The sequence below is a fragment of the Anolis carolinensis genome, chromosome 6 (genome assembly GCF_035594765.1).
Source record: "Anolis carolinensis isolate JA03-04 chromosome 6, rAnoCar3.1.pri, whole genome shotgun sequence".
Classification (NCBI taxonomy): domain Eukaryota; kingdom Metazoa; phylum Chordata; class Lepidosauria; order Squamata; family Dactyloidae; genus Anolis; species Anolis carolinensis.
The window spans coordinates 4,715,660-4,740,522 of NC_085846.1; the positions used below are offsets into that span (position 1 = coordinate 4,715,660).

The 24,863-nt window shown below is 42.5% G+C and overlaps 1 protein-coding gene across 1 annotated transcript in view; it reads right to left on the reverse strand.

Annotated features, from left to right (window-relative positions):
- The window catches only part of acadvl (acyl-CoA dehydrogenase very long chain), a 45,549-nt gene that overhangs the window by 11,764 nt on the left and 8,922 nt on the right, over nt 1-24,863 (reverse strand). The window contains exons 3-13 of the mRNA XM_062957917.1: nt 24,086-24,160; nt 19,206-19,278; nt 18,732-18,796; nt 16,125-16,259; nt 12,479-12,623; nt 10,345-10,474; nt 8,475-8,600; nt 7,584-7,782; nt 6,383-6,487; nt 724-810; nt 512-574 (exon numbers count right to left, since the gene is read on the reverse strand). Of these exons, the coding sequence (XP_062813987.1) occupies nt 512-574; nt 724-810; nt 6,383-6,487; nt 7,584-7,782; nt 8,475-8,600; nt 10,345-10,474; nt 12,479-12,623; nt 16,125-16,259; nt 18,732-18,796; nt 19,206-19,278; nt 24,086-24,160 (1,203 nt within the window). The remainder of the gene's footprint in view (nt 1-511; nt 575-723; nt 811-6,382; nt 6,488-7,583; nt 7,783-8,474; nt 8,601-10,344; nt 10,475-12,478; nt 12,624-16,124; nt 16,260-18,731; nt 18,797-19,205; nt 19,279-24,085; nt 24,161-24,863) is intronic.

Below are 24,863 nucleotides of genomic sequence, written 5' to 3' on the forward strand. Positions count from 1 at the left end.
GCGGGGGGCAAACGATAATACTCATAATCATAAGAATCAAAATCTCTGTTCAGTATGAGTACTCTAAAAATAAGTTATGAGTAATGAATCAGGTCTTTAAAATAATGACTAAATCCATCAATTTGAGGGAAAAGAAGCAAGATTTCGTATCAATATCTGTGGGAATGTAGGTGTGTTTTTGGGAGAGAAATGGTTCCTACCACCACCACCACCACCACCACCACTACCACCACTACCACCACCACCACAACTACTACCACCACCACCACTACCACCACCACCACCACTACCACCACCACCACCACCACTACCACCACTACCACCACCACCACAACTACTACCACCACTACCACCACCACCACCACTACCACCACCACCACCACCATCACTACCACCACCACCAACACTACCACCATCACTACCACTACCACCACTACCACTACCACCACTACCACCACCACCAGCACTACCACCACCACCACTCCCACCACCACCACCACTGCTTTCTTACCTTCATGAAGCCCATCCCGCCCATGAGTTGGATGCATTCGTCAGTGACCGTCCAGGCCGCTTCCTGAGAAATGCAAAAAAAAGAGAAATAAGAGGCCGGAAAATAGAAAAAGGGAGGAACGAAAGAGAGACCGAGGAAGAGATATGGTTTGTGTTATGCTCAGTGTAAGTTGGCAACAAAGACACACAATGGACTTCTTTTGCTTAACTTACCGAGCCAAAGATTTTGCTGATGGCGGCTTCGGTTTGGAAGTCCGTCGCGCCTTGGTCCATGTTGGCGCTGATCATGTATGCCATGGACTGCGGAGGGGAAAAAAGGCAGAATTGATCCTTTATTAAATGTTTATTCCCATTGTAATGTTCTCCTAACACAGATCTAGAAATGGCCACACAATTGTATGTCAGAGCGGTTTGCTAGGCACACGCAGCAGAAGTCACTGACGAGGAAGCTCTGGATAAATGACGACACTGCAGTCTTCAGTTTTCTATCAAAAGTTTACTTACGAACGGAAATCCACAAGACGATACACAGCTCTCACGCAGACACACACGGGAAGGGAAGGGGTAATAATAATAATAATAATAAAACTTTATTTATACCCCGCCACCATCTCCCCAACGGGGACTCGGGGCGGCTTACATGGGGCCTTGCCCAGGACAATACAATATAACAAAATATAAAAACAACATATCATAATACAATTAACCAATACAATTGATAAAATATACAGCACAACACAAAATCAAGAAAGCAATCTAACAGGGGCGGGCCGCATGAACACTAAGTTAAAAAACTTGGGGTGAGAAAGGGATCAAAATAAAAACCTCGGGGGACAGGGACATCCGATAGTGAAACAGTCTAGAGGTTAAATGTTGAGGGGAGTAACAAAAGAGCAGTTACTCTCCGAAGGCTCATCGGAATAGCCATGTTTTTAAATCTTTCCTAAAGGCTAAAAGGGTGGGGGCTTGCCTAATTTCAATGGGCAGCGAGTTCCACAAACGGGGGGCCACCGCAGAAAAGGCCCTCTCCCTTGTTCCCACAAGGCGGGTCTGGGATACAGGCAGTGGCGACAGGAGGGCCTCCCCTGATGATCGGAGAGATCGGGCAGGTTTATGGTAGGAGATACGGTCACGAAGGTAGGTGGGTCCCAAACCATTTAGGGCTTTATAAATGATGGTCTGCACCTTGAATTGTGTCAGGACCCTGGCTGCAGAGTACCAATAACCTTACACAGAGGCCAGTCTCTATCTAATATCTTTATTAAAGAAATATATAAAATCAATAAAAACAAGTGAAGAATATAGTTCAGAAGCAGACCTTTCAAAAGAGGTCAAATATAGTCCAAAAATGTATTGTCCAATATAAGATATTAGAGTTCAAAGTTTTAATCCACTTGACCGAAACACACACTTTGCCAAGCAATAGTGTGGGGAATTAGCAGAGTCCTAGAGTTCAATGAAGCTTGACAACAAGGCTGGAATTAAACTTGATTCTTGGCTAGATTCATAACTGGAAACAAAGACAAAACATGAGCGTGGAGCAGGGTCCGTGGTAAAACTGCAAGGCTAGGCAAGGCTTGAAAACTTGATCTGAGAAGCAAGGAACTGGGGTACGAAGTCCACACACGATCTCTCTCCTGAAGCTGATCAATCGACTCCGCAAAGAATTCCTCGCGCCAACCACCTATATTGGGTCTCGTTTTCCCGCCAACAGAACTCTTTCCCTAGAGAACGAGAAGCGAAACCCAACTCTGTCCAGATGTGTCACTCCTTAGAATTTCCCAAGGGAAGCAAGCCTAATCAGCTTGATTTCTGGCAGCAATGCATAAACTCCTCCGTTGAGCTTTTCTGTTTCCCCTTTCTCTGGAGTAAGATTCTTTTCTGGGAAATGGGGGGGGGGGGGAGTTCTGCCCAAGGCCTGTTTGGCTGAATTCTTGAGGACAAACATCAACATCCTGCAGGTGAAGAGACTCCGGCTCTTGCTGAACCGGCGAAAACCCCATGTTTTCCTCTTCGTCTGCCACAATAGTACTAGGAACAGGACTACAAGGCCCATGAGTCATCACAAATTGGGACCGGAAGGTGAATGGCAGCCAGTGGAGCTCCTTAAACAGGGGAGTAGAGGTAGGAAGTAGAGGGCTATTTATCTCATCCTCTGCTGTCTGATGCAATCCAAGTTTAACCCTTTACACACTTGCATAGTAAGTAGCACACAGTATATGATGCAATCTCCAACACACATTGCACGACCATGACTCAATTACATTTAAACAACTCTATATACAATCATTCCCACTTCAACATTGTATACAGTGCTCTTGGGTCCAATGCAGGCATGGGCCAACTTGGGCCCTCCAGGGGTTTTGGACTTCAACTCCCACAGTTCCTAACAGCCGGTAGGCTGTTAGGAACTGTGGGAGTTGAAGTCCAAAACCCCTGGAGGGCCCAAGTTGGCCCATGTCTGGTCTAATGCCTCCTTTTTCTGCAGTGTTCTCCCACTATTAATTAACATTCCCACTCTACGAATCCCTCGCTGCTGTTTAGGCCGACGGATCCCCATTGGAACAAAGTATTGCTAGGAGACAGCCGTCACTTCGTTACTACGCATCTTGCTAATCTTGCTCTGGTTGCAAGAAACCCAGGAGCTCAGCACCCAAAGACACGCTCGTTAGATCCCTGCAGATTGGGCTTAAGGCTGTGATCGCCCATCATATTGTCATTTGGTATTGTCTCCCTACCATCCTTTAAGAAACAATTGAAAACCTGGATGTTTGGGCTGGCCTTTGGAGAGACAGCTATTGGATGACCGGCCTCATTATAATTCTATCCTGAATGTTATTAGGCTCCTTTCATCGGGGTATTTTAATCTAATGATTTTATCTTGTATTGCTGCTATAGTCCGTCCCCCCCACCTTTGAAGTTGACGGATTTACATTGGTGGTTGTTTGATATTATTATTGTTGTATAAACCTTTGTTTTAAACTTCTGTTTTATCATCTTCTTGTGTTTTAAACTGTGTATATTGTTTAATGTATTTGCGCTGTTACTTTTGTAACATTGTGAGCTGCCACGAGTCCCCACAGGGAGATGGTGGTGGGGTATAAATAAAGTTTTATTATTATTATTATTGTTATTATTATTTAATTTTTGTAAAAAAAATTCCTTCCTTCCCTCCTTTTTTTTTCTTCCCCCACTCTCTTCCCTTCTTCTCCTTCCTTCCTTTCCCTACTCTCTTCCCTTCTTTCCCTTCCTTCCTTCCTTCCTTCCTTCCTTCCTTCCTTCCTTCCTTCCTTCCTTCCTTCCTTCCTTCCTTCCTTCCTTCCTTCCTTCCCCTTCCTTCCTTCCTTCCTTTTCCTTCCTTCCTTCCTCCACTCCTTTCCCTTCTTTCCTCTCCTTCGTTCTTTCCTCTCCTTCCTTCCCTCCTTTTTCTTTCTTCTCCCACTCCCTTCCCTTTTCCCCCTCTCCTTTCTTCCTTTTTTCTTTCTCCACTGCCTTCCCTTCTTCCTTCTCCTTCCTTCTTTCCTCTTCTTCCTTTCTTCTTTCCTTTCTCCACTCCCTTCCCTTTTCCTCTCCTTCCTTCCTTCCTTCCTTCCTTCCTTCCTTCCTTCCTTCCTTCTTTCTTCCCCCTCTCCCTTCCCTTCTTCCCTTCTTCCTTCCTTTCCCACTCTCTTCCCTTCTTTCCTCCCTCCTTTTACTTTTTTCGTCTCCTTCCTTCCCTCCTTCCTTTCCTCCCCCTTTTACTTTCTTCCTCCACTCCTTTCTCTTCTTTCCTCTCCTTCCCTTTTTCTTTCTTCCCCACTCCCTTCCCTTTCTTTCTTTCTTTCTTTCTTTCTTTCTTTCTTTCTTTCTTTAATTTATATACCGCTCTTCTCCCCCCGGGGGACCCAGAGCGGTCTTACATAATGGCAAGATTAATGCCACATATAATACTAAATATAGTAAAACAAACAATCATAAAAACACACTTAAAAACCAATATCATACCCCATTTAAAAGAGTAAAACACAGTGTGACCATTACAACAGGGCCAGTAGCATTGGGCCAAAAGTCAGAGCCAGTCTGTATTCAATTTCACATTAATCCAACAAATACATCAGATTATATCAAGCGTATCTTAGGCTGGGCCTCTCTTTCCCTCTCTTTCTTTCCTTCCTTCCCCTCATACACGTCACCTGGCAGCCAAGTCATCGCTTCTTTCCCTTTCTTTCCCAGTGACATCACAGAGGGCCACTTCACCTAGCCACAGCCAATCGGCATCGTTCCTTTCATTTACCTATTTCCGGGCCTGAAAGAGGTAGGGTTTTTTGAGTCCAAACTGTTCAATTATTTTGAGTTGGACCATGAAGGCTCCGTGTGCCAAGGAGGGTCCAGATCCATCCGGCCTCGGAGAAGCCTTTGTGGTACAAACAAACCTACAGACATGCAACCCCCAAAGTGGGTAATAACATCATATATTATATCCTATATTGGGGGGAAAATCAGTTCCTGGTTTGAAAGTGTTATTTCCTCTTTAATTGTGCAGTCCGTACTTTGAAAGTAGTTCAAAGAAGTTATTATCATTATTATTTTATTATGACACAGCAAACAAGATAGATATGCTGGATTTCATATTATTATATTATTATATTATATTTCAATAATATACAGTAGAGTCTCGCTTATCCAACGTAAACGGGCCGGCAGAACGTTGGATAAGCGAATATGTTGGATAATAAGGAGAGATTAAGGAAAAGCCTATTAAACATTAAATTAGGTTATGATTTTACAAATTAAGCACCAAAATATCATGTTAGACAACAAATTTAACAGAAAAAGTAGTTTAATACACAGTAATGCTATGTAGTAATGACTGTCTTTACGAATTTAGCACCAAAATATCACGATATATTGAAAACATTGACTCCAAAAATGCGTTGGATAAACCAGAACGTTGGATAAGCGAGTGTTGGATAAGTGAGACTCTACGGTATCTAAAATATATAAAAATATTATATATATATCTATATATATAAAAGAGTGATGGCATCACAGCAGCGGACAAAACAACAAAAGTAAACACCCCACAACCTCGAAAATTGACATCACAACCCCTCATCCATGCCTCTAGGTTGATACAACAAAAAGAAAAGAAAAATAAAGTCCTAATTAGAGGGAGAGGAATAATTGTTTTTATCCAATTGCTGCCAGTTAGAAGGCTAAGCTCCACTCACTTGGTCTCCTAGCAACCTACTCAGCCCAGGGGACCCTTTACCTTAACTACCACCAATTCCTCAATACTTTATTTCCCATACCACCATACTTCGCCACAGCAACGACAGCTAGTATATATAATATAATATTTTATATATATCTATATCTATATCTATATCTATCTATATATATATATATATATATATATAAAATATATAAAATATAATATATTTCAATATTATTATATTATATTTCAATAATATATCATTATTATTATTATTCTGTAATTTTATTGTGTTACTGTTTTTATTGATGTAATACTATTTTGGGCTTGTCCCAGTGTAAGCTGCCTTGAGTCCTTTGGGAGATGGAGCAAAGTATAAATAAAGTTTTATTATTATTGTTAATATTATTAATAATATTCCATTACATTCATTTTTTTGGTTGCCACAAAATAGGTTGAATTGGTTGAGACTCGATGATGAGAGATTTACTGCAAAACTAGAGCCAAATGTGCTGCAGGATGATGTCCCTCCCACACAAACAAAGTTTTAGTAGTTTAATAAACTTTTCCTCTATTTTTATGATAGAAACAATTAGGAAATGACATTAATAACCCAGGAACAAAAATCCTAAGTGTTACATAGTGTTATCAAATGGCTTTGGAAAGGCCTTTTCTCACCTCCGTCACGTACTGGAGCAGGGCCATCCGCGCCAACTTCTCCTGGATCGTTCCGAAGTTATGGATTTTGTCTCCAAACTGGGTCCGGTTTGCAGCAAAATCCGCCTTTTGTGATGACGGTGAGGGAGGGAAAATAAAGGGGAGACAATGAGACCTGGTGGCGATGGATCAGGACAACAAGAGGAAAAGTTGTGGTGAAGATAGAGAAGAAGAAGAACAATTAAGTTGCATCCATGCTGCGGAATTATGAGGGTTGAATGAAAAGTAATGCCTCCACCTTCGTTACTTGGGTTTGGATGGGAATATTTAATAATAAATCAAACACAGAAATAATCCTTAGAACGTGCTCTTTAACTACCACTATTCACTTTTCCACATCATCACCAGACCATTGGATACATTTCTGCCAACGATGAACATGTTTTCTGAAGCCGTCACGGAAGAAGTCGACACTCTGTTTCCGCAACCAACGTCTCACAGGACGCATCGTGCACAGATCTTCTGATAGCCAAGCAAAGCAATAATGTGACCCACAAGTTCTTGTGAAATGCCGATTATGCTTGAAATTTCTCTCTGAGTGATACGGCGATTGTCCTGAACCAATCTGTCAACCTTTTTCTTGTGAAACTTGGTGACTGCTGACACATGACATCCAACTCTTTGTTTCTCACGCAAGTCAGATGTTCCCACCTCAACATCTTTAAACTCACTCGCCCAATGATGCACAGGACTCACATCAACACAATCACCCTAAACAGCTTGCATTCCCTGATGAATCTCCTTTGGGTTGACACCTTCTGCTATCAAGAATTCAATGACTGAACGTTGCTTAAGTTGCATTGACTTAAGTCTGCGCAGGGTTCCATACTTCGCACTTTAACAACACAGCCGTTCAATGCTAAGGCTTCCCGCCAAATGGAACTAACTGTAGAGGAGAGTCTACTGAACAAGCCACTCCCTGCCGCAGACCAGGACTGCCATCTGTTGAGGAGTTACGAAGGTGGAGGCATTACTTTTCATTCAACCCTCATAATGCAGTTTGATCCTTCTGTTGCCAAAGTCTTGGTGCCTCTCCAAATCACAGTTTCCAGAATCCCATAGACTTGAGCCATGACAGGTAAAGTGTGGAGTGCATTAACTCCACAGTGTAGATGCGCCCACGGAGAAGCAAACTGCCCGCAGGACGCTGGAAATCACTCACCGCTTTGCCGATGACCCCGCGCATGGTTCCGGCCAAGGCAGCGGCCATCCCGAAGCGGCCGTTGTTGAGGATGTTCATGGCCACCTTGAACCCGGCACCGGGGCCCCCCAAGACGTTCTCAACGGGGACGCGGACCCCGTCGAAGTGAACCTCCGCCGTGTTGGAGGCCTTGATGCCCATCTTCTTCTCGGGGGGTCCGCTAGACAAGCGAGAAAGAGCATTAATTATATATATGTACACTTAGAGATCCCAGACATTGCAAACATATTGATGACTATGACCCTTACAATCTTTACTCTGACTTTTCAGCATGCGGGAAGATACTAAGGGTGCATCTTCACTGCAGACTTAATATAATAATAATACCATATATACCATAGCATATTTACATTGAAGAAGATGAGAATAATGATTTAATCAGAGTTAGACAGTCTTATCTTAAATTAGAGCTTGATTTAATATTAAAAAAAACATTTAACCTACTAATGCCTCAATTAATGTAATTTTTTGGTATCTATTTTTTATTTCTGAAATTTCCCACCCTCGGCTTATACTTGAGTCAATGATTTCCCAGTTTTTTTGTGGTAAAATTAGATGCCTCGGCTTATATTCGGGTCGGCTTATATTCGAGTATATACGGTACATAGTATAATAGAATAGAACATATTATTATTATTATTATTATTATTATTATTATTATTATTATTATTATTATTTCAGTGCTGTGGATGACTCTAGTAGCTTTGGGAGGTTCACAGGCTGCGTTTTGGGGTCCCAAGTGCCACGTTTTGACCATCTGTGATAAATATTGTAGATCCACATTCTTTGGCAAAGGACAGATATCACCCAAAGTGTTGCATGTCCCCAAAATAAACCTCCCATGCTACTCACGTGGTGATCCCTCCAAAGGACCGCTCCACGATGAAGGCGGTGATCTTGTCCTTCACTTCGCCCGTGGTCTCGTCCTTCACGGACGTTCGTGCAAACACGGTGAAGATGTCCGCAATGCCGCCGTTGCTGCAAGAGATGGCGTGAGTCAGGACTGTGATGCAGCAGCTAAAAAGGCCAATGCAATTCTAGGATGCATCGATAGGATCTAGAGCAGGCATGGGCCAACTTGGGCCTTCCTCCAGGTGTTTTGGACTGCGACTCCCACCATTCCTAACAGCCTCAGGCCCCTTCCTTTTGCCCCTCGGCCGCTTAAGCGACCGAGGGGCAAAAGGAAAGGGCCTGAGGCTGTTAGGAATGGTGGGAGTCGCAGTCCAAAACACCATGGTTTACACCAGGAAATATAATCCGATAATGGGACACACTTTACAAATGTCCATGGTGTAAACCATGGTTTACACCAGGAAATATATTCTGATAACGGGACACACTTTACAATGTCTTGCATTAAGCGGCCGAGGGGCAAAAGGAAAGGGCCTGAGGCTGTTAGGAATGGTGGGAGTTGCAGTCCAAAACACCTGCAGGAAGGCCAAAGTTGGCCCATGCCTGGTTGCAGTCCATGGGATTCGCACCTGTGTGAATGCAAACCAGCATAGCATGCAACCTGCTAAGCAAACATCCAAGCAGCAATTCCAACAGAGTTTCAATTATGCCCATTTTATTAAAAAAATATATTTGGATGTAAATTATAGTATGTTCCCATCTGGGGCGTTTTCCTCTTGTTTTCTCGTGCTTGGCATTTAAAGAGTGCCAGCGCTTCTCCGGCACCTGAGTCATTACAACCAGACATCAGATGCGCCATGCTGACAAATTTAGTACAGTTATACAACAAGGAGAAAAGAGAGAGAGAGAGAAGGAAAAAGGAAGAGGAGGATGTAGGCGTACGGTATAGTCTTTTTAGAGAAGGAGGGGAAAAGACACCCGCTTGCTTCTGAACATGTGCAGAGTGCGACTGGCCACCTGGATTACTCGCACTGTGGATATTTACAGGGAGGCAGGCACTTAATAAGAGGAAAAAAGGGGTTTGCAAATATGTTTGGGAACCTTTCCTCTGGACAGATTTGCTTTGTATCCTTTAAAAAATACTTTTTACAGTGCTTAGGGGAGCAAGATCCCCCCCAAAAGTGTAAAAACCCTAAATATAAGCCTAAGATATTGATAGATAGATAGATAGATAGATAGATAGATAGATAGATAGATAGATAGATAGATAGATAACAGCAAACATCCAGAGGCATTTTCAGGTCCTCCTCATTGGACTATGTTGTTGTTGTTATTATTATTGTTGTTATTATTATTGTGTGTGAGTGTGTATACACACACACACACACACAAATACATGCATTCACACACAAACACACACACACACTTTCTCTGTTTCTAAAGGGATTGGAGCATACATGGATTTTAGTATCCACTGCAGGGAAGTGGGTCACGGAAACAAACACAAGTGGATGTCGATTACCCACTGTATTAATTCAAATATAGTCATTGGCAGTTTTGTCTGGGTTATCTGATTTGATCATCTGGATTATATGGTTGTGCAGATCCATCCTAAGAATCTCTAGGTTTTCCAATACAATTGTAAGGTCAACATGAAGCAGAAATTGACCCTAGGGCTATGCTGGAAGTATGAGACCTCTTCCACGCTGCATTTAATCCAATTCAAAACAGATAATTTGGATTTTGTCTGGCTATGTAGAAGGGCGCTGAGAGTGGAGCTCTGACTGTAATTCAATCCATACTATATAATTCCATGCAATTGGGAGGGGGGATGATAGGTGCTCTCTCTTTGGGTGCTTCCCAAACCCACCTGATCCAGATCTTGCTTCCGTTCAGGGTGTAGAACTTGCCGCAGGGGCTCAGCTCTGCCGTCGAACGGATGGAGGCCGCGTCCGAACCGCTGGAAGGCTCCGTCAGGCAATAGGCCGCAATGGTCTCTCCTGGAGGAAAAGGCGGAAAGCATGGCTTGGGAGTTTGAGCATTAGACAGTGGGTTCCTCTATGGCAGGGCTCCTTAAACTGTGGCTCCCGGCCCCAAATGGGGTCCCCTTCACTCAATGTTGGGGTTCTGAAAAACTTTGGCCACAGTAAATGTTTTTAGAATGCCACCTAGTGACTGTTTTAGGCATTTACATCAGTGTTTCTCAACGAGTTAGGTGTCAGAGGGGTTGCCAAAGACCATCAGAAAACAAATACAGTAGAGTCTCACTTATGTAACATCCGCTTATCCAACATTCTGGATTATCCAACACAGTCTGCCTTTTAGTAGTCAATGTTTTTGTAGTCAATGTTGTGATATTTTGGTGCTAAATTTGTAAATACAGTAATTACTACATAGCATTACTGCGTATTGAACTACTTTTTTTGTCAAATTTGTTGTACAACATGATGTTTTGGTGCTTAATTTGTAAAATCATAACCTAATTTGATGTTTAATAGGCTTTTCCTTAATCCCTCCTTATTATCCAACATATTCACTTATTCAACATTCTGCCGGCCCGTTTATGTTGGATAAGTGAGACTCTACTGTATTTCTGATGGGTATTAGGAACCCCTTAGGCAAAGAAGGCTGAAGATCTCTCCGCTTCTCATAGGTGTTCTGTGTGGAAAGTTTGGCCCAATTCTATTGTTGGTGGGGTTCAGAATGGTCTTTAATTGTAGGTGAACTATAAATCCCAGCAGCTACAACTCCCACATGTCATGGTCTGTTTTCCCCAAACTCCACCAGTGTTCACATTTGGGCATATTGAGTATTCGTGTCGAGTTTGGTCCAGATCCATCATTGTTTGAGTCCACTGTGCTCTCTGGATGTAGGTGAACTACAACTCCAAAACCCAAGGTCAATGCCCACCAAATCCTTCCAGTATTTTCTGTTGGTCCTGGGAGTTCTGTGTGCCAAGTGTGGTTCAATTCCATCGTTGGTGGAGTTCAGAACGCTCTTTGATTGTAGGTGAACTATAAATCCCAGCAACTACAACTCCCAAATGACAAAATCAATCCCCTCCCAACCCCACCAGTATTCAAATTTGGGCGTATTACGTATTGGTGCCCAATTTGGTCCAGTGAATTTAAATACCTCCTGCACATCAGATATTTACATGACAATTCATAACAGTAGCTAAATTACAGTTATGAAGTCGCAATGAAAATAATGTGATGGTTGGGGGTCATCACAACATGGGGAACTGGATTAAGGGGTCTTGGCATTAGGAAGGTTGAGAACCACTGAGCGCATTGTGCAGCGATTACAGAAGATGCTTCAGCCGTACCTCATAAAAAGGAGAACAAACAGCCTTGCAAATGCTGACCGGTTATCAGCAAATGTTTGATTTCTATACCTATTTTATATAGCTGAGGGAATGCAAAAAATTCTCAAGTCAGAAGGAAAAATAATAAGAAATTCTGCTCTATACTATAGAATTGATGCTTTCTGACTGTCCAGTCTCCATGTTATGGGATACTGAGATGTGTAGTTGTGCAAGGACTTTAGCGTTATTTTCCCCCCAAATGCTGGTGGTTCGTCAACTACAACTCCCATCATTCTGTAGTTTTGAGCCACAGCAATGAAAGCAGTCAAACAGCATTTAATTTGGTAGCATAGATGCGTCTCATGGCTCTGCTGGGAGGGCTTGCCTTGTGCCTTCCTGCCTGGCTGAAGGGGGTTGGACTGGATGGCCTTTGGGTGCCCCTTCCAACTCTACAATTCTATGAATACACTGCATTGGAAAAGTAATGGAGTCTCCTTCTCTGGAAGCTTTTTAAACAGAACATGGATGGGCCATCTGTCACGAGGGCTATTGGTTGTGATTCTTGCCTGGCAAAAAGAAGGGTTGGACTGGATGGCCTTTGGGTGCCCCTTCCAATTCTGTGAGCTCAATTTCCATCAGCCCTGAGACAGCCCATGTCAGGGGATGATGGGAGATGAGGGCCCCGATGCATCCCTACCTGTGGCCAATTTGGGGAGATACTTCTCCTTCTGCGCCGGGTTTCCGTAGAGGAGGATGCCCTTGAAGCCGATGGACTGGTGCGCCCCGAGCGTGATGCCCACCCCGAGGTCGTGCATCCCCACAATCTCCACCAGCCGGGCATACTACAGAGGAGAGGGAGAGAAGGGACACATGGGACATAATAATAATAATAATAATAATAATATAACAATAATAACAACAATAACTTTATTCTTGTATCCAGCCCCATCTCCCCGATGATCACATGGGGACCAGGCCCAACAATATACAATAAAATACAACAATATAAAATACATACCAATCACAGCAAATTAATACATCAGAACTAAAAATACAACATCATAAAATAAAAGTGTACCCAGTGGCCATTGGCCACAGGCGACATAATGGCGCTTCAGTCTTCAATCTTGGAGGAGAGGAATAAAATTATAATTATGCAATATATCAGGAGTACTAATCACATGGGCCAGTGATAAAGTTCCATACAACATAAACTGCCTGGGAGCTGTAGTTTTACAAGCTCTTGTACCAACAAGTGCGGACTACAGCTACCGGGATCTCCTAGCATTGAGCTAGGATGCTAGTTAAAGCAAGCGCTTTCCAAACCAAATTTCTATTCATTTTTAGACTTGTGTCATTTTGTGACACACTCATTCCACCGACATTTTTATCAAACCAACGCCTAATAAAGAGATATGGGCACATTTACAAATTGTAATAACAAAATACACAGACATATATAGGTAAAAAGGTAAAGGTTTTCCCCTGAGGTTAAGTCCAGTCATGTCTGACTCTGGGGGTTGGGGCTCATCTCCATTTCTCAGCCAAAGAGCCGGCGTTGTCCGTAGACACCTCCAAGGTCATGTGGCCACTGGCATGACTGCATGGAGCGCCGTTATCTTCCCGCCGGAGTGGTACCTATTGATCTACTCACATTGGCATGATTTCGAACTGCTATGTTGGCAGAAGCTAGAGCTAACAGTAGGTGCTCACTCCACTCCCCGATTTGAACCTGGGATCTTTCGATCTGCAAGTTCAGCAGCTCAGCGCTTTAACACACTGAGCCACCGGAGGCTCCAGACACACACACACACACACACACACACACACACACACATATATATTAAGGAGGGGAGGAAATGGTGGCTGGAAATAAATAAATAATGTAATAATAATAATAATAATAATAATAATAATAGTAATAATCTGGCGAAAGAAGGCTCTTCATGGGCAGTTCCTGGGAAAAATCGAGAGCCAAATTGACAAAGAAAAAACATGGCTGTGGCTCACAAATAGGACTTGGAAAAAGGAGACGGAGGGCCTGATTCTGGCAGCCCAAGAACAAGCCATTAGAACCAATGCCATCAAAGCCAAGATTGAAAAGTCGATGACAGATCCCAAATGTAGACTCTGCAAGGAAGCAGATGAAACAATAGATCCCATCCTCAGCTTCTGCAAGAAGATCGCACAGACTGACTACAAGTCTTTATTATTTCCCTTTGTTTGAGAAGGAAGCCTCATGAAGCTTCTCACTGATGCACTCTAGCCTTGAGACCCGTTTTCCTCCAGCACCACACCAGAGTCCACTAGTACTAACTACAACAGTTTATTAAGAAAAGGAGACACAAAGGGGGGAAAGGGCATTTTCCAAAAGAGCAGTCAGAAAGGAGCTATAAAATAGCAGTAGTCCAAAGACGGCAAGGTACATGAAATCAAGGAAGTCAAGATCACAGGCATTAATCCATAAGCATGAAAGCAAACAAAACTTCCAAGGCAAAACTCTTTCAGGAACATAGCCAAACACAGGAAACTTGAATCATGAACTTGAGAGCTAAGTGTTGTGACTCATCTGGAGCCTCAGCTGGAGCCTCAGAGTGACTCTGATGGGGATTATGGGATTTAGGTTTGAAATGACTCCGATGAGGATTATGGGATTCAGGTTCAGAGTGTCCCTGTTGTAGAAGATGAGGAACAGAGTGGTTTTCCTACAGCAGGGAATGATGTTGATACTGAAACTAGCCAGGTGCAAATTGACTCAGAAAAGGAGGACAGTTCTCAGTCTGATAGCATGCAGACAAATGCCTAACGAGCTGACTGGCCTTGATGAAACGGAATCTCTAGATCGAGCTGACCGTTTGAAATTCATGGTTCGAAGGAGTGTGAGAATAGCAAACAAGGAGGAGGTCAGAGGCCAAAGAAATGCTTTCATGCTCTGCAAAGGGTATTAAAACAGAGTGTTGGGAGACAAACCTTTGTCAAAGCAACTCCTCATTCAACCAAGAAGCAAGTACTCATTCTACTGGATTTCTTGCAGCCTTTGTGTGTTCATGTTCATGGGACTTTGTCATGCTCTAATGTGACTTTGTTTATTCCTGGTGATTTCTTGGATTGTGCTCTAAGGCTTTGTTCTGTAAGCTATCTTTTGGAATTTTATTTCTGCTTTTAAAGAACTATTTATCTTCTATTTTCTAATAAACTACAAAAGACTTCAACCTGTGTGCAGCCTGGTGTATCTAGCAAGGTGAAGCTAACCTGAGGTGCAACACTAAGACAGAAACCTGAACCTTTTGGAAACATTGTCTGCTCTGAGAGACAGCAAGTAAACATCACTTAATTTAAGCCCAAGCCCGACCAAGAAGCCATGAGATCATGCATCACACACCTGGGTTTCAAGGATTTCTCACGGAGTCTATTTGAATGCCTAATTAATCTATCCTTCACTCCCTCCCTCCAGAGACCTAATCTAATATTGCGGGAAAACTCCCTATCAGCTGAAGGCCAATTCTCAAGAGAAATGGACCTTTCATCAGTTTCCCTTTTCCCTGTTGCTAATGAATGAACATTGGAATCCAAAACATCTTATATCTCATCTTCAACTGCCTGCAATTCTCTCTGATCCAAGGCCTGCAATTCACCTTGAGCACACACATACTACTCAGCTGGAAATCCATCATCCCTCCCATCCTCTGAGAAATCCCCAGCCTCTTGCTGAGCCCGAACACTCTTTGCTTCAAGACACATGAGAGTCAGAATGAGGGACTTTTTTGTTAATGTGGGATTTGTGTATAGATAGTGTTTAAATGCAATGTGTGTCTTGGTTTGTATTGTATACTGATTGCATCATCCAGAGTGTACTATAGTCTGTAAAGAGTTAAATACTGAGAAGCTGTGATGACCTTGGTGTGTGGCTGGAACTGGGGAGTGTCCAGACACAAGAGTGCGTATGCATTACTGATTGCATCAGTTCAGTCCTGTGTTCTGTTCTGTTCTGTCTGCCTAGATGTTAAGTCCTGTGTCTATTGTCTGCAAGTCTGTTTGTCTTGTACAGTAAAACTTGTATATAGTTTTACCATCGTCTCTGATGTCTCTTCGTGCTACATTCCTCTGACTCCATCCAACTGCTGCTGCGCTGCGTAAATTACTCTGACATTTTCTACTGAAGTTAGGTCACTTTCTTCTATCTATGTAACCTTTTATACGAGATGCATTACCTGTAACAATAATTCTGTGCATTTTCTCTCCCGTTTCTTACCATAATAAGTTCCTACATAGCACTGGTTACGCTGCTCTCTGCTCTACTATAGGTATCACACCCTCCGGCAGCATCGACCTGGGATGCTCACCTGCGTGTTGCTGAGCCCCAAGCCGCCTAATTGAACCGGGATCTGCAAACCGAATGCTCCGAGCTCCTTCAGGCCTTCCATGGTCTTCTCCTCCACTTTTTCCAAGGCATCGTTCTTGGCTGGGTCGTTTACCTCCTGCAAAGATGGAACAGAGGGTCAGTTGTTAAAAGAGCCAACTTTCCCCCCAATTACACTAAAAACACCCATGCACTGACCACTGCAAGATCAAATTCCTCTTGCTCCATTGTGGATTTCATACAAGTAACACTAGGTTGCAAAATTTGAAAAATGTTCTGATCTTGGTTTGAAAATGTTATTTCCTGTTTAATTGTGTGGTCCCTACTTTGAAAGTAGTTGTTCTACTTCAGAAACGTTGTTTTTGTGACCACCACAATGTACAGTAGGGTCTCGCTTATCCAACCTTCGCTTATTTATTTATTTATTTACAGTATTTATATTCTGCCCTTCTTACCCCAAAGGGGACTCAGGGCAGATCACATTATACACACATAGGGCAAACATTCAATGCCTTTTAACATAGAACAAAGACAAGACAAACATAAGCTCGAACTCATGACCTCCTGGTCAGAGTAATTTGTTGCAGCTGGCTGGCTGCTCACCAGCCTGCGCCACAGCCCGGGCTTATCCAACATTCTGCATTATCCAACGCAGTCTGCCTTTTAGTAGTCCATGTTTTTGTAGTCAATGTTTTCAATACATTGCGATGTTTTGGTGCTAAAGTCGTAAATACAGTAATTACTACATAATGTTACTGTGTATTGAACTGCTTTTTCTATCAATTTGTTGTAAAACATGATGTTTTGGTGCCTAATTTGTAAAATCATAACATAATTTGATGTTTAATAGGCTTTTCCTTAATCCCTCCTTATTATCCAACATTTTTGCTTATCCAACATTCTGCCGGCCTGTTTATGTTGGATAACTGAGACTCTACTGTATGTTGAATTGGGGTGCTGTGAGTTTCCTGGGCTATCTGGCCATGTTCCAGAAGCATTCTCTCCTGACATTTCTCCCACAACTATGGCAGGCATCCTCAGGGATTGTGAGGTCTGTTGGAAACCAGACATATCTGTGGAATAATGTCCAGGGTGGGAGGAAGAACTCTTGTCTACATATAAGGACTAGCAAACACAGCAGTGCCCAAACGAATCCAGGAACATGAAATGTGTGCAGCCTAACTCAACCGGAGAAGTCAGCCATAGCAGAGCGCTTGATGAACCAACCTGGACACAGTATATTGAACACAGAAATGTTTGACCACTCTCACAACCACCACGTCAGGCTACACAGAGAAGCCATTGGACTCCACAAGAGTGTGGACCATTTCAACAAAAAGGAGGAAACCATGAAAATGAACACAATCTGGTTGACAGAATTTTTAAAAACTCTAAAATCAGTAAAGACTTTCTGTATATATTTCAGATTTCAATATTAATGTCAAAAATACATAGTATGGTTTTACAAAGGATTTGTGCTACATTAGAACAGTAAAGACAAATATCACTTAAGTAAAATAAACATTAAATATTGAATTTATTTATTTATTTACATCATTTTTACCCCCAAAAAAGTAAAATAAGGTGTAAACACTAAGCTAATCTGGGAATCTGCTTTTAGAGTTTTAGGGTAAACAAAGAACAACACTCAGAAAACAGGGGAATTCCAGGCAGGAAACAATCAGGGCCAGCTAACACCTCCCAGAAAGGGATTCCCCTAGGCAGGAAGCAGCCAGGCTTTGAAGCTGCAAGGCTATTCAGTGCTAATCAAGGTGGCCAACTGCAACATTCACACTTGCCTCCAACAGACAAGAGTTCTTTCTCCCACCCTGGACATTATTCCACAGATGTATAAACCCCACTTGCCTAGTTTCCAACAGACCTCACAACCTCTGAGGATGCCTGCCATAGATGTGGGTGAACCGTCAGGAGAGAATGCTTCCGGAACATGGCCAGACAGCCCAGAAAACTCTCAGCAACCCAGTGATTCCTGCCATGAAAGTCTTCAACAACATATGAATCAACCAAGCCCTACCCAGAGCCCTATTCACAAATTCTGTCCCTCTGAATTTCTAGTAATTACTACTAGTCAGGTTCTGAACTGCTGTTGATATTGTTTTATGTGGTTTTACAGGGATATAATGTTTTTAACCTGTGCTGACTGGGCTTGTCCCCATGTGAGTTGCCCCGAGTCAGTGCAACAAAAGCACCTCCTCACATTCCACAGTCCATGACATATCTTCCTGCCAGGTAGCACAAATGGAAGTCTATACCCATTTGCCCTTCTGGCCATCAACCAGGGCTTGCTGCAATTAACTCCTTGACTGCTGGAAAGCTTGCTGGAACAAATACACACACTTCCACAGTCACAATAGATTAAACATTTCACTATCACCAAAAACTCTAACAACTTATAACCTTCAATAAACAGCTTGTTTGCTTATATTCTGGGGCTCCAGCGTGGTTTTGAGGTGCCTACACAGCCTAGGGGGGCAACAGGGGGTCCCTTACAACTCTTTGGGTCTAAGATTCGAATTCCAACCTCCCCTGAGCTTCCAGAATGGAGTTTGTCTCCTAATTGTATCCGTACCTCAAAGAACCGAGAAACCGGACCCACCAGTTCTTTCAACGTCTGGGCTTGTTCTTCCGTAAGCGCTAAAAGATAAAAATGGGACGGTGGTTAGGATCTTGCATTGTCCCACATGCGAAACCTGGCCTTCCACTTTGTAAACAATGACAGTAAAGGTAGATAAGAGTAATCCTATTGACTAAGGCAGGCATGGGCCAACTTGGGTCCTCCTTCCAGGTGTTTTGGACTGCAACTCCCACCATTCCTAACAGCCTCAGGCCCCTTCCTTTTGCCCCTCGGCCGCTTAAGCGGCCGAGGGGCAAAAGGAAAGGGCCTGAGGCTGTTAGGAATGGTGGGAGTTGTAGTCCAAAACACCTGGAGGGCCCAAGTTAGCCCATGCCTGAACTAAGGTGTGTCAGTATTATTATTATTATTATTATTATTATTATTATTATTATTATTAGCGGTCGTTCATCCCCATCCTAAGATGTTTACCTGAAGGGTAAGGGAAAACTTGCTCCGTGTTGATCTGACCTTTGAATATACCCACCGCAAACGACTTGGACTCCTGTAAATTGGAAAAAAAAAGAAGTAAACAGACTTAAAAGTATCCAAAGGTACTGGATTCAAATCCCATATAGGTCAGTGCTTTGAGATTTGTCACTGTTTTCCTTTTTAAAATCTCTCAACCTCAAAGGGACACAAAGGCAGCTCCACTCTGAGCCAGTGGGATTATTATGATTATTATTATTATTAATAATAATTTTATTTTTGTATGCCACCTCCATCTCCCCAATTGGGCAAGCCCAATACAATCATATAATATCGTAAAATCAACAGTTAAGACATTAAAGAATAGTAATAATAATAATAATAATAATAATAAATTACTATTATTATTAATATATTATAATATATTATTATTAAAGGTTAATAATAATAATATATTATTATTATTTTATTATAACACAGCAAACAAGATAGATATACTGGATTTCATATCACAAAATCACAAGTCGAACACTTCCCAAGTATCTAGGAGTGTGTGATGTATTTTCGGAAGATATTATTTTTATTATTATTTATGATATTATTATTTATGATATTATTATTTATGATATTATTATTATTATTGGTTAATAATAATAATAATCAACCTTTATTTATATACCACTCCATCTCCTCAAGAGGACTCAGGCTGTTTCCAGCATGTACAAAACAAGCTAAAACTGTATAATGTACATGTGATCTTTTCATCCCTCCTCCCTGTTGTAGGACACGGCTGTACAAGGGCCGGAAAAATAGTACAGGTCAATAACTGGCTCAGAAAATGGTGTCAAGAGGAGCATTTTGGCTTCCTTGACCATGGTCTACTCTTCCAAGAGGATGGACTACTGGCAAGCGATGGGGTGCATCTCACACAAGTAGGAAAACATCTTTTTGCACACAGACTCACAAACCTCATCAGGCGCACTTTAAACTAGATCCACTGGGGGAGGGGAACAACAGCCTGGCGAACACTATATTACCCACGACCACAGGGAACTGCCAAAAGGCTAAACGGAGGGCTGCACAAACACAGCAAGGACCAAGTACAGAGAGCACAATAATCCCAAATAAACAGTTCGAGAGGAGGTCACAGGGGCTTACATGTCTTTACACTAATGCTCAGAGCATGGGAAATAAGCAAGACGAACTCCAACTCCTAGCACAGCACCACACATACGATGTCATAGGCATCACTGAAACCTGGTGGGATGACTCCCATCACTGGAATTTAACCATTGAGGGCTATAACCTCTTTCACAGAAATAGAACAAAGGGGAGAGGAGGGGGAGTAGCTTTATATGTCAAAAACAGTTACGTTGCAGAAAAAATGCAAGACTGTAATCCGGGAAACCAGCTTGAAAGCATCTGGATAAGAATCAAGGGAACCGGGACTCAAAAAGATCTTGTCGTGGGTGTCTACTACAGACCTCCGAGTCAGGATGAAGGACTTGATGAAGCCTTCTGTCAACAGCTGACCAAACAGGCACAAAGAAGAGATATAGTAGTCATGGGCGATTTCAATTATCCCGATATCTGCTGGAAAACAAACTCAGCCAAGAGTACAAAGTCCAACAAATTCCTCACTTGCCTTGCAGATAATTTTATGGTCCAGAAGGTAGAAGAGGCAACAAGGGGATCAGCAACTCTTGATCTAATCTTAACAAATGTGGAAGACCTGATCAATACAGTTGAAGTGGTTGGATCCTTAGGGGCAAGTGACCATGTGCTTCTGCAGTTTGCAATACAAAGGAATGCTGAAACTAAGACAAGTCAAACACGCTTTCTGGACTTTAAGAGAGCTGACTTCCAAAAAATGAAGGAATTACTGAGCGGCATTCCATGGACGCCGATATTAAAAAACAAGGGAGTTAAGGATGGATGGGAGTTTTTCAAAAGTGAAATACTCAAGGCGCAAATGCAAACAGTGCCAACAAAGAAGAAAAATAAGACAAGTGCAAAGAAGCCAGAATGGATGTCCAAAGAACTTCTAACTGAGCTAAAGCTCAAAAGTGACATGCACAAGAAGTGGAAAAGGGGAGAAATCACCAAAGAAGAATTCAAACGTATAGCCAACACCTGTAGGGAAAAGGTTCGCAAGGCTAAAGCGCAAAATGAGCTCAGGCTTGCCAGGGACATAAAAAACAACAAAAAAAGGCTTTTTTGCTTACGTTGGTAGAAAAAGGAAGAAAAAGGAGGCGATAGGGCCATTGCAAGGAGAAGATGGGGTGATGGCGACAGGGGACAGGGAAAAGGCAGAACTGCTCAATGCCTTCTTTGCCTCGGTCTTCTCAGAAAAAGAAAGCCATCTTCAACCTCAGCAACACGGAATGGACGAAGGATTGGGGGAAATCCAACCCCAAATAGGGAAACAAGTTGTCCAGGAACACCTGGCCTCTCTAAACGAATTCAAGTCCCCAGGGCCAGATCAGCTACACCCAAGAGTACTGAAGGAACTAGCGGAAGTTATTTCAGAACCACTGGCAATCATCTTTGAGAGTTCTTGGAGAACGGGAGAAGTCCCAGCAGATTGGAGGAGGGCAAATGTGGTCCCTATCTTCAAGAAGGGAAAAAAGAACGACCCAAACAATTACCGTCCGGTCAGCCTCACATCGATACCAGGCAAAATTCTGGAAAAGATCATTAAGGAAGTGGTCTGCGAACACTTAGAAACAAATGCGGTCATTGCTAATAGTCAACACGGATTTACCAAAAACAAGTCATGCCAGACTAATCTGATCTCTTTTTTCGATAGAGTTACGAGTTGGGTCGATACAGGGAATGCTGTGGATGTAGCGTACCTGGATTTCAGTAAGGCCTTCGACAAAGTCCCCCACGACCTTCTGGCAAACAAACTAGTAAAATGTGGGCTAGACAAAACTACGGTTAGGTGGATCTGTAATTGGCTAAGCGAACGAACCCAAAGGGTGCTCACCAATGCGTCGTCTTCATCATGGAAAGAAGTGACAAGTGGAGTGCCACAAGCAGGGCTCCGTCCTGGGCCCGGTTCTGTTCAACATCTTTATTAACGACTTAGACGAAGGGTTAGAAGGCACGATCATCAAGTTTGCAGATGACAGCAAACTGGGAGGGATAGCTAACACTCCAGAAGACAGGAGCAGAATTCAAAACGATCTTGACAGACTAGAGAGATGGGCCGAAACTAACAAAATGAAGTTCAACAGGGACAAATGCAAGATACTTCACTTCGGCAGAAAAAATGGAAATCAAAGATACAGAATGGGGGACGCCTGGCTTGACAGCAGTGTGTGCGAAAAAGACCTTGGAGTCCTCGTGGGGAAGAAGTTAAACATGAGCCAACAATGTGATGCGGCTGCTAAAAAAGCCAATGGGATTCTGGCCTGCATCAATAGGGGAATAGCGTCTAGATCCAGGGAAGTCATGCTCCCCCTTATTCTATTCTGCCTTGGTCAGACCACACCTGGAATACTGTGTCCAATTTTGGGCACCACAGTTGAAGGGAGATGTTGACAAGCTGGAAAGCGTCCAGAGGAGGGCGACTAAAATGATGAAGGGTCTGGAGAGCAAGCCCTATGAGGAGCGGCTTAAAGAGCTGGGCATGTTTAGCCTGCAGAAGAGAAGGCTGAGAGGAGACATGATAGCCATGTACAAATACGTGAAGGGAAGTCATAGGGAGGAGGGAGCAAGATTGTTTTCTGCTGCCCTGCAGACTAGGACACGGAACAATGGCTTCAAACTACAGGAAAGGAAGGAGATTCCACCTGAACATCAGGAAGAACTTCCTCACTGTGAGAAGGGCTGTTCGACAGTGGAACTCTCTGCCCCGGGCCGTGGTGGAGGCTCCTTCCTTGGAGGCTTTTAAGCAGAGGCTGGATGGCCATCTGTCGGGGGTGCTTTGAATGCGATTTCCTGCTTCTTAGCAGGGGGTTGGACTAGATGGCCCATGTGGTTTCTTCCAACTCTACTATTCTATGATTCTATGATTATTTATTTTCATACAGCTATGATGTTAGAATACGTAATGAAGGATACATCTACACTGCAAAAATTAATGCAGTTTAATTGCCTTGGTCCGGTGCAAAGGAATTGCAGGAACTGCATTTTTGCAAGGACGCACTTTTTAATGTAAGGAGCTTTATATATATATTGTTTGCTGTGCCATACTACGTCTTTGTGTCAATAATAATAATAATAGGGGAGACGATGGCGGGGTATAAAAATAAAGTTATTATTATTATATTATTATTAGGTCTTAAGACTTCCTGGCTGAAAAGGGCTGAACTACAAATCCCAGGATTCCATGGCAGTTAAATTGCATTAATTCTACAGTGTAGATGCAGCTTGAGAGCCTGATAATATAAATTTAATTAATTAAATGTATTATTATTATTTGTTACCTGCCTTGAACTACAAAAGAAGGCCAGTTAACTATTAATAATAAGAATACTAATAATAGGTCTTGAGGCTTCTCTACTGAAAAGGGCTGAACTACAAATCCCAGGATTCCATGGAAGTTAATGCGGTGTCAAATTGCATTAATTCTACAGTGCCTCATAATATATGAGAGCCTCATAATATAAATTTAATTAATTAAATGTATTATTATTATTTGTTATCTGCCTTGAACTACAAAAGGAGGCCAGTTAATAATAATAATAATTATTATTATTATTATTATTGACACAAAGACATAGTATAACACAGCAAATGAGATATATATGCTGGATTCCGTATCACAAAATCACAAGTCGAACACTTCCCAAGTGTTTTATTATTATAATAATTATTATTATTATTACTACTATTACTTTGAACTAAAGTAAATAGACAAAAGTGGCGGCACATACCGTGGATCGAGAGGCTTTTTCAGACATAGCTTGTGAAGCAGAATCTGTCTTGGTGCCCGATTTTTCCAGCACGGCCTGCAAAGTGTGCAGAGATATCAGGTTATTTCATGTTTTTGTTCATCAGTGTCGCATTCAGTGTCAGATAGGTAATTTCAAAATGCACAGAAATTATCGTAATGCTGGCTGAGATAGACCTGGGATGAACCTGGACTAGATCTAGACCCCTGGGAGCTTATTGGAAGCTTGTCATTTGATAAAGCCAGAAGTTGTTTTAGTAGCAGATTGTGGTGCATCTATGATTCTATGCAACACAATTTTTGTTCCTGGGTTATACATGTTATTTCCTAATTGGTTCTATCACAGAAACATAGGAAAGGTTTATTGGACTGCAAAAAAAATCGTTTTTGCAGGGACATCCTGCAGTACATTTTGCTCTAGTTTTTCAACAACTATCTCATAGGGTTGTTGTGTGTTTTCCGGGCTGTATGGCCATGTTCCAGAAGCATTCTCCCCTGACGTTTCCTCCACATCTATGGCAGGCATCCTCAGAGGTTGTGAAGTATGCCTGCCATAGATGTGGGCGAAACGTCAGGAGAATGCTTCTGGAACATGGCCATACAGCCCGGAAAACACACAACAACCCTGTGATCCTGGCATGAAAGCCTTTGACAACACATTAAACCAGTGATGGCGAACCTATGACACGCGTGTCAGCACTGACACGTCTAGCCAATTTTACTGACACGCGGTGGTCACCTCTTGGGTTGTTAAGTGTTTT